This window comes from Camelina sativa, chromosome 17, assembly GCF_000633955.1.
Source record: "Camelina sativa cultivar DH55 chromosome 17, Cs, whole genome shotgun sequence".
NCBI classification, from domain to species: Eukaryota; Viridiplantae; Streptophyta; class Magnoliopsida; order Brassicales; family Brassicaceae; genus Camelina; species Camelina sativa.
The window spans coordinates 13,784,853-13,795,252 of NC_025701.1; the positions used below are offsets into that span (position 1 = coordinate 13,784,853).

At 37.7% G+C, this 10,400-nt stretch overlaps 1 protein-coding gene and 1 pseudogene across 2 annotated transcripts; both read right to left on the reverse strand.

The window, feature by feature from the left end:
* Nucleotides 81–4,760, reverse strand: LOC104757112 (calcium-transporting ATPase 1, chloroplastic-like). Of its 2 annotated transcripts, none has more exons than XM_010479831.2 (8): nt 4,590–4,760; nt 4,229–4,423; nt 3,685–3,739; nt 1,615–3,566; nt 1,351–1,509; nt 1,048–1,219; nt 645–943; nt 81–571 (listed from the first exon to the last, which is right to left on the reverse strand). In XM_010479831.2, the coding sequence occupies exons 2-8, from the start codon at nt 4,403–4,405 to the stop codon at nt 323–325; spliced, it is 3,063 nt and encodes a 1,020-aa protein (XP_010478133.1). In that variant the 5' UTR covers nt 4,406–4,423; nt 4,590–4,760; the 3' UTR covers nt 81–322. The 2 variants fall into 2 exon arrangements, with proteins under 2 accessions (XP_010478133.1, XP_010478132.1); XM_010479830.2 differs by having other exon boundaries at nt 4,229–4,427.
* Nucleotides 5,087–7,758, reverse strand: LOC104757114 (annotated as a pseudogene).

Genomic DNA, 10,400 nt, shown 5'->3' on the forward strand with positions numbered 1-10,400 from the left:
TTTAACCTGTCACCTGTGTTGTTGGCAAACAATATTGTCACGTTTCACTTTTTCATCAGTAAAGGTATACAATCGATAGAAGAACAGAAGAAAACAAGTTTCACAACATTAATATTTACGAAGCAAATGCTCCAAATCACTTGATACATTTGATGGAAAAGAAAAAAAAAAAAGCACTGTAACTAGTTTCCAAGGCCATCTTGGGGATATTAAACTTCCAAAGGCCGGAGAAAAAATTGGTGCCTTTCAAAGTTTCAAAGCCATAGGTGCCACAGGTGCGGCAGAAGGAATCACATTATATATAATGTGGAGGCCGTGGAGCTTAGTGTGAACCAACAGGGATCATCTTCAAGGCAGCGGCAACAGGCATGCCAAGGAACCCTAGCACGATGCTAACCAACCATTGTCCCCAATTTAGTGGTGTTGTATCTGCAAATGTACCCAGTAGCTCGATTATGATTACTTGGAACACTACTGTACACATTAGAACCACAACGAATACGTAGTTCTTTAGTATCCCCTTGAACACGTCAATCTTCTCCATTTCCCTCGAGCTGATCTCATTGAATACCTGAAAAAGATAATATGTGATGAGAAACGTGGATATGGGTCATATTTTTTTTTAAGAGATGTGGGAAGTTTACCTGGCAGAAGACAAAGGTGTTGAAAATAAGGGTATTGAGTGTTAGATCAGAGCCAGGGCCATCAAGACCAAACATTGTCTTTCCCTTTGTTTGAAGACACCATATGATGACAAGCTGGTATAGTGACTGACCGAGGATGTTCCTCCACATTACATTACTTATGAAGTTTCCTTTCCTTCCCACTGGAGATCTCTTCATCAGATCGTCCTGTGGTGGTTCAGTCGCTAGCGCAAGAGCTCCAAGTGTGTCCATTATCATGTTAACCCATAGTAGTTGGACAGCTGTCAGAGGTGCATTTCCTGATACCCACAGTAGTGATCAATGTCATAGAGAAGTTAGTTGCAATCCTGAGGACATTAGTCTCTTTGAACAAGAGAAAAAGAAATGTGGATCTGGAACTTACCAGTGAGGCAGGCTGATAAGAAGTTGACTATAAGAGCCACAACGTTTACTGTCAGCTGGAACTGGACAAATTTCTGAATGTTTATGTACACAGAACGGCCCCATTTGGCTACTGTGACAATTGTCGAGAAGTTGTCATCTAGGATAATCACATCAGCACTCTCTTTGGCCACCTACGAAAATTGGAAAATAGAGTATGTAAATGCTGTTCTGATATGAGAACCCAGACTCGAAAGCTAATTGAGTGTTAGATTTTCTCATAAACCAAATAATGAAACAGGGAAAATGAAGACTGAGTACACACCTCAGTTCCAGAAATGCCCATTGCGAGTCCAATATCAGCTTCATGAAGTGCTGGGGCATCATTTGTTCCATCACCTGTCACTGCAACGACTTCCTGAAACATTGTACGGAGGAGTCTGACCAAAGTATGCTTATCCATGGGCGACGATCGTGCCATCACCTGCAAGAAGGAAATTATACTTGAATCCCTTGTACAAGATATGAACTACCAACACAGACTGCATAAATAATCCAACACAAGTACTTGTGTTTGGCAGACAATCACCTGCAATTTTGGGATTAGCTTGAGCAGTTCCTCATCACTTTTCTCCCTGAATTCAGGACCTTCGATAGCTATGCCATCATCAGTCAATATGCCACACTCCCTGGCTATGGCCTTTGCAGTAGTAAGGTTATCACCAGTCACCATTCTGACAGTGATTCCAGCAGATTTACAAATTGCAACAGACTCTTTGACACCAGGGCGGACAGGGTCTTTGATGCCCACAATACCTATACAAGTGTATCCTCCACTTGGAATAGGAGCTCCTAAGGAGAATTCATCACCAATTTCAATATAAGCGAGGCAAAGAGTTCGAAGTGCTTCACTAGCAAATTCCTCAATTATGTTCTTTAGGTGACTGGTAGATTCTTCATCAAGAGGAACAACTTCACCATCTTTGTTGACGTACTTATCACAAGAATCTAAAACTATCTCTGAAGCACCCTTACAGTGTGCCCGGAATTGTCCTTCAGGCAGTTCAATAACAACTCCCATTCTTTTCTTTGTAGAGTTGAAGGGCTCAACTTTCACAACATTTGAGGCTTGTCTTACTTCTTGGAAGTCCCCACCGAGTGACAACCCAAATTCTAACAGAGCAGTTTCTGTGGGTGTTCCCAGTATCTCGGTTTTGTTTCCTTTGCCCACAACAATCTCACCACCAGTGTTAGTAAATATAGATTGCAGTAGAAGTTTAACAGCAGACTCAGGGATACTAGAGGCAAATTTCATAGCAGCATCAGAACCATTAACCTCTTTGGCTTGTTCACAGATGCAGGCTTTTACAACGGTCATGTGATTTGTTGTAAGAGTTCCAGTCTTGTCACTACAAATAGTTGTTGCAGATCCCATTGTCTCACAAGCAGCTAGATTGCGCACTAGCGCTTTGTCATTCATCATCTTTTTCATGGCAAAAGCAAGACTTAATGTCACAGCCAACGGCAGACCCTCTGGGACTGCAACCACAACAATTGTTACAGCAACAGCGAAACATTCAAGCATCGCCATCAATTCATCACCAGTCCAGATCCAGTGAGAATTCTCTAGGCGCTTCTTATTAGCCAATCCTTGAACCAAAACAGCAAACGTAATGACAGCAAAAAATAGACCAATTTTACCAATGACGGTTGCCACACCATTTAGTTTTACTTGCAAAGGTGTCTCATCATCGCCACCTTCACTTAGTGTAGCCATCAGTTTACCCCATTGAGTCCTCATTCCAACTGTAGTTACCAACATTTTGAAAGATCCATCCTGAACCTTGGTACCAGAGAGAAGAAAGGGGTGTTCGACACTGACACTAACCGGTTCACTTTCTCCAGTCAAGCTCGATTCATTTATCAGAACAGAAAACCCTGAGATAAAAAGCCCATCAGCGGGAACCTGATCTCCAATGCCAAGGTGAACAATATCTCCAGGTAGTAGATCATAGATTGAGATTTTTTGCCTCAGTTTGTCTCTGGTAACCTGAACCACAATCTTCTTCTTCTCTGCATCCAGGTCCTTGAATTGCAGGGATTGCCTATAATCACTAGTGGCAGTAACAAACACGACAAGCAGAATACTCGCCACTATACCGAGTCCGTCATGGGCACCAATTGGCCACCCTTCCATCAGTATTCCCACTATAAGCGATACGAAAGCACAGGCAGCTAGAATCATGAGAGTGGTATCCTGAAGGGCTTCCCAAACAAATAACCAAAAGCCACGAGAGGGGCTTTCTGTGAATTGGTTGATTCCATAAATTTCTTTTCTTACACTCAGCAGGTCTTCAGATGTATCAATCCCACTAGTAACAGACGTGGAGAGTTTATCTGTGAGGCCCTCAGTACCACCATGAATTTTCAGCTTTTTTACATCGTGGCCTTCAACAATTGATCCCAACTCTTCAGGACAAATCTCAAACCCTGCTTGTCTTACTTCTTCAGGTACAATGTACTCACTGGACAACTTTAAGCCTGTAGCATGCAATAACTTCGTTAAGGTTTTAACCAAAAAAAAAAAAATCTTCTCGTTAAGGAAAGCAAATACACATATTGAATAACATTAGAGAGTAGTTTACTAGTTTATTCTCACAATTAATGAACTGGAGTGCAGCTTGCGAAACTAAGACCGCCACTCGAAATTTTTCCTGCGTTCATAAGGTTGACAAAGGAAAACGGTATTAGAACAAAGGAAAAAAAATGAACAGTAAGCATTTATACGTTTGAAATGGGTTGAATTTGAAGAACCAAAGGTCACTATACAAAAAGAGTGTCATGTTTGTTTGCTACTTATTTCATACATAATTTTGATTGGTAACTCAAGAAGACTCCCGCAGATAAGGTCAAAGGTAGACACTCCAGAACGTTAACCTAATGTAATCTCAGTCATGCCTAGTGAGTAGTGATAACGATTCCACACCTGAGGATAAGTAACTAGGAAAAAAAACTCTAAAACAACCTCTCTTACAGATCCCATCCAAGATCAAAACAAGAAGATGTAGATTTCAAGTGAATCAACCAATAACAAAAAAGAACTCGGAATGCGTTTGAATCAAGAGATCACTTAGATCTCCAACAGTATACAAGCACTGACTATTATCAGTAGTAGCAAAACTCGGGGAAGAAAAGAAGCGAACCTGATTTGAACGGCGAATCGCCTCAGCCTCGGAACGCTTGGAAAGATTAGCGGTAAATCTGAATCTCCTCTTAGGATTCTTGACGATCCAGCAGAGCTTCCTCCAACGCTGCAACGCCTCATCGGAAGAGTTCTTCGGCTTCACATCACCGAAGTTTTCGTTCAAGTAGCTCTCCATTTTTTTCAGCAGCTTACACTTACTTCGCAGATAGATTAGAATTAGATTAGATTAGATTTAGAGAAAAGATTCAAGGGATCTAGTGAAATGAGAACGAAGAAGAAGAAGATATTTATATATATATATAGTAAGTTAGTAAACAAGTCACTGGTAAAGGCTTAATGGAGCTTTTTTGGTTTTTTACCTTATAGGTCAAGAGGAAGACGATGCTTTGACGCGTCTTCTCGCACTTAAGTGAGCTTCGACGAAGCTTCCTCTCTGCTAGTCGTTCTGAAATTTCTCATGGCTATGTGTTTTCTCAGAGATGAATTGACTGACTTGGGACTTTTGAGTAGTCAAGAAAGTCAAAGGCTACACTAAACTTTTCTATTTTACTGACTTTACTTTTTATGTTCCAACACTTTAATATTTTCTTTACGATCAGACAACAAACAACTCCTAGAGGACTGACTGTTATGTAGATTTATATTTTACTCTTCAAGAAAATAGTCATCTCTAGTTGCAGGTTTATTATGGTCTTCGCTGAATAAAAAGATTCGTTTTGGTCTTCTAGTCGATCGTTGTTTTATTCGGTTCGTATTGACTCGGTATATCTTAAATACGAACACCTCTGTTTTTGTTTTTTCACGAGTTAAAACTTCTTCATGAGCAATAAAACTGCATTTTAGTAAGATGAACTAGAAAGTCTAGAATCTAGTTAATTAACAGATATTTCGTTTTTACTTTTCTTTTTTATAAACAATGAAACCCCGACTAGTGTTAAGTAATATGAGTTTCTGAAGGTTAAACTCAGATCAACACACATGGAAATTGTACAGATTGAGAAAGAAGACTGCCTGAAACTTTGTTTTTATCAGTCACTCCAGTTGTCTTTATCTTCGGCTACTTCATCTTGCACCTGCACACAGACAAAATCTTGATCACAACAAGACTCAGAGTAACCTCTAATATGAAAGAAATTGAACTAGTGATAGAATTTAGCTCAACCATTTCGTCTTCCACGGATCCGTCTGGTGACCACACAAGTATTTGTCTATCTGCGCCACTTGTGTATAGTTCCTATGAGCAAGTATAACAAGTAATTCGGATTTAGAGATGTGTGTGTGAGTTCAAGCAAACCTACAAAGTCAAATGACTAGCGAGAGACTTGGGAGAGATTCTAAGGATTAAGTACTACCTGATCATTGGAATTAAAGCAGCAAGTGTTCACGCTTTCGTAGTGTCCACGAAGCTTCAGTGTTGTTCTACCTGACCACATGCCAAAACCCTGAAGACACAGTTGCAGAACGATTCATTGAATAATGCAAGCAATGAAATGTAATGATTTGCTGATAAAATAATAATAAGTTAGTGACTACCTTCACAGTCTTCATGCACGGAACAAATACAAGAGCTGGATCATCGCTTGTATCCATTTGAATCGCTTTGTTTGTCTGGATGCGTCCAGTTTCAAAGTTCAACAGGGTATTGCGTCCAGATTCAATATCCCACAATCTATTCTTGAATCCGACCCTGAAACATAATATGCAAATAGAATATATCCATTAGACTTCGGCCAAACTGATACAGTTAGCCAAGGATCCATTCGGCCAAGGAAACATGGGTCATGAACTTAAAGACTTTTTAGTAACTTTCAAAATCCACCAACATGTGGCTCCTATCACATATATCGAAAATACTACTTCTAGGGTCCCAATGGCATCTAACTTGTTATGCTAATCATGCTAATATCACAAAAGAGGCATATTTAACCAGCAGATGCTGCCTATATACCAGTTGTTGAAAGAGTTCGAAGAAATTAGCCATGAGAATAAGAACTTACCAGCACTAAGAAGATACATCCCGTTGTTAGTTGCCTTTAAGCCAGTAACAACACCGTAATGAGCCGTAGCACGATCTAAGGTAGATAACATTCCAGGGTGAAGTCTCTTCTGTGGAGACTTTTCCACTGAAGCTTTAGCGCTAGATGATCCCTTTAAACTTTGGCTGCCAGTTTGTTTATTCTGCAGTGTCTTCAACCTATTTTGACCTCCCAAAGAAGATTTTGCAGCTGAAAAACTCTGTACAAGAAGATAATAAAATTACTTAAAGGGAATCCCCTCTCAATAAAACAGAAATTGATAATCCATTTCTCCTGTCAAATATAGGCTAGTATTTAAACTTGTCTTTACAAGAATTTAAAGTAGTAAAAAGAATGTACAAGTTTGAGGAACAAACCTTACTGCTAACCGCTGGTGGCTTTAAAACTGGTGGTCGGACCCCAAGTTGTGTTTGTGATTGATCTAGAACACGGAAACATCCAGCACGTCTGATGTCCCAGAAACGTATAGCACCATCACACCCTCCAGTATACAAAATCCACTCGCTGGAAGTAGACCATTCCACTGACATAACGCCATCTGGCATAATCATCACAACAAGACAAGTTTAAAGCCTGTTCTTTTAGCTTTTTAAACTAAGGAGTCATGGCATGAGTATAGTAGCTTATTGTTCCAGTAGCCATCCATCAATTGATTCTATATAACAAAATCTGATATACTAGTATCTTTTTGCAAAGGAAAGAAAAGTAGTAGTAGCATACCACGGTGACCAGATAACGTGTGAGAGAAAGCCCCAGAAGCTATATCACAGAGGCGGACCTGGACATCTTCAGTACCAGCAGCAATCAACGTGTGAGACATTGCCATAGAAGACATGGCAGTTCTATAAACCTTGCCAGGCATTTTGAAATCCACAACTGCCTAAAACATGTGAAAAAGACAAATACTATGAGAGCCTGCCTAGAGAAGAAATAAACAACTGCAACGGAAGTAGTATAGGTACCTGAGCAGTATTGGTATCCCAGACTTTGATGAACTGATCATAAGAACCTGTAACGAAGAGGCCAGTGTCAATGGGATACCAAACGGCAGAGGAAATGGCAAATTTATGTCCATGTTCATGTTGCTTGTCGACAGTAAAAATACACTTGTGCTTGGCAATAAGACCACTTGCCTCGTAATCAGAGGCCCGCTGAACATCAAACACAGCAGCTGAACCATCTGTTGCTCCAGAGAGCAAGTATCTCCCTTCTGTCAAATCAACCTGATTGAATCACATTCGGTTAAAGAAGATACAACAAAAGTAAGCAGCAGCAAACTACAACACAGTAACTCTACTTCAAAATTAAACTAAAAACATATATGAGAGAGAGAGAGAGAAACCTGAAGGGAGTTGACGGAGCCACGATGAGGAGAAACGAAATCTTTACGATTAGAGAGCTGGAGAGACAAAGCACGGCGGGATTTGAATTGATTGGCGAAGGAATTGGAACGAACTCGACCTGTTTCTCTGTCTTTGATAGCCTGCCACATTCTCCTAGCATCTCGTCGAATCAAGTTCACCAGACTCTCTCTCTCTCTCTCTCTCTCTCTATGCCCGGCCGAGTTTAATTTAGTTCGATTGAAAATATCACTTTTGCAATTGTGATCTTTGATCGCCCTCTCTGCTCGCTCTGTAAGAAGAAAAAAATCACGGAAAAAAGAAACCTAAAAGCAAACCGTAAAAAAAAAGAAACAAAAAAAAAATCTGAATCCAAAAAATCACCTCAAATAGAATATTAACTTTTTTCCCATAAACCTTTGGTAAATTCTGTATATTTTACGATTAAAAAAAAAAAAAACCTTTGGTAAATAAATACAATTGGATGGAGTTTACGAGAATGGGAATTGGATTAAAAAAGTACATATATGATGAAATTGTTTTTCTATTTTTGTTTTTTTTATTGGGCAAAACCTTTGGTAAATATATAATTTCATCATATGTGTACTTTTTATCTTTCCAAATTTATTAATTAGTGTTGAAATTAATAAAGGAGAATTAGCTAATTTAGCTTAGAATCCCTAATTATTTGAGGAAATTATGTAAATAACGTTAGTACATAACAGACTTTTTTTTTTATCCCAACAATATATGCAATGTCCTTTTCAATATGTACAAAAACGTGTGATGCTAAATTTTTCTCTCTTTCTATTTGCTAAATTACATATTCAGTTTTTCTATTTTGTGTCTAATTCTGAGTCGTTTAAACATGAGATTTGAACCCTCCTCCACCTCTCTAGGGGTTTTACAAGTAAGACCATCTTCAATGGTATAATTCATAATAGGGGTTTTAAAATTTTTTAAAAAATAAATTTTGCTTTTTTCTAAATTTAAGAACTTCTTCACTTATTTTTCTCTACAATGGTAGAATTCCAAATAGGGTTCTTACGAATTTTTGTAAAAATTTAGGTAAAACAATACTATGTAACAAAACTAACGATTTTGTGAAACAATATGCTAGAAAGATACTGTCAACAGAAAAAAGTTAAGTATGTCTTGTATGTGTTCAAACTTCAAACTGAAGCAATCATGTAGTCTAGGCTGACAAATAGAAAGAAAGATGGAACAATGAGGTCACGAACGAAACCCAAACATTTACATGCTCACGAACGAAAAAGCCTACTAAAGCTAGCTACTCTCAATCAATCAAACTAGGTATGAATTCATTAAAACATTGAGCAGAAGGACTAGACTAAAACAATCGAATCGAATTCGTTAAAAGTTAGCCCATTGAAAATGAAACACTATATTGTCTTTGTATGTTTTCTTTTTCTTTTTTTTAAATGTCTAAATTTAGCGATGTGAAATTTGTTGAGTAATAATAATAAGTCTCGTTGAGACGAAGGAAGCTAGATCAGCCCAAAGGCCCCAAACATATTAGTATGTGATAAGCCAAGTTATGGCACGTCATTAGTGATCACCAAAGCGACAAAATGCAAATATATCTAATTCGTGTTTCAGGAGAAAATAAAATAAAACCAAACTAAAAAAAGAAAAGTTGACATCTCAACAAAGAGAGGTAGTCACATGATTGAAACATACATTTGTCAACTAACACCATTCCAATTGCCAGAGACAATCATTTGTCACCTTAATTTAACTATAATTATTATTTATTTATAAGAGATACAAATATGTTTTTTTAATAGTATAGTATATATGTTTGTTTTAACAACTAGCTAAGCTTAATCATTAAGTGGATTGTCTTACGGTCATAATAATACCCTATTACCATTGCGATCGTGTCGACTTTTTAGATCCGACCCGCTTGTCGGCAAATAAACCAAGAGTATCCGACCCGGTTATACTTATACATAGGTTGTGTAAGACTTCCATTGTTGTATTTGAGTAAATCGTTAAAAAACAAAAAGACTTGTATTTAAGTAAAACGTTAAAAACATTTTGTTTTATGGTCATCATCAACTCTCGTCGTTTATTACTCTAATGTCGAAGTGGACAAAGAGAACCATGACCAGAAACATAAAACCGAACTGGATTTTTACGCAGGTCGGTTTTTATCGATCAGTCAGAATATAAATAGTTATGATATGTTTGGCACTATATCAAATGTTAGTTAGTATATATTTAATTATTATATACTATTTGAATTTTGGTGTATAGTACATTATGTAGCCTGACAATTATTTAATTTCTATTTTAGAATTTATCAGCATATGAGTTATTTAAGACCTTAATATTATTTTCAACTTTGGGTTCAATATCAGTATGGCTTTTGCAAATATATCAATATACCAACACCTGTTACTTGGCACTTTTTGGAATCATATCCCATTGAAAAGGGAAATGCTATTGCTAGTGGTGATTTTCAAGATCGAATTCTAGATATTTATAGAGATGGACGGTGGGAGAGACTCGACTTCTCTTCTTCCTCTTTTGTTGTTAAGCTACAATTTTTACGATGAATCCCATCTTTTTTTCATGTCTCTTAAAGTCAAAATGACATTGCTTGATTTATAGCAACCACAGTCAAATTTTTAGAAAACACACAGAGACAACAAACTCAACTTTTATTAAGCAAAATGCATGTTATAAAAAAACAGTCATCCGAATTCACCTTAAGGGATATCATATATCGTTCTTCTAGTCTTCTAGATTTGGGATTTTGTTTCTATAT

What these genes read in the sequence shown, in the direction of transcription:
- LOC104757112 (XM_010479831.2), bottom strand. Translation starts at nt 4,405, where the DNA reads ATGGAGAGCTACTTGAACGAAAACTTCGGTGATGTGAAGCCGAAGAAC. An exon ending in CTTATCAGCCTGCCTCACTG is followed by an intron (nt 944 to 1,047) that starts GTAAGTTCCAGA and finishes TGTGGGTATCAG; the next exon opens with GAAATGCACCTCTGACAGCT. An exon ending in ACACCTTTGTCTTCTGCCAG is followed by an intron (nt 572 to 644) that starts GTAAACTTCCCA and finishes TATCTTTTTCAG; the next exon opens with GTATTCAATGAGATCAGCTC.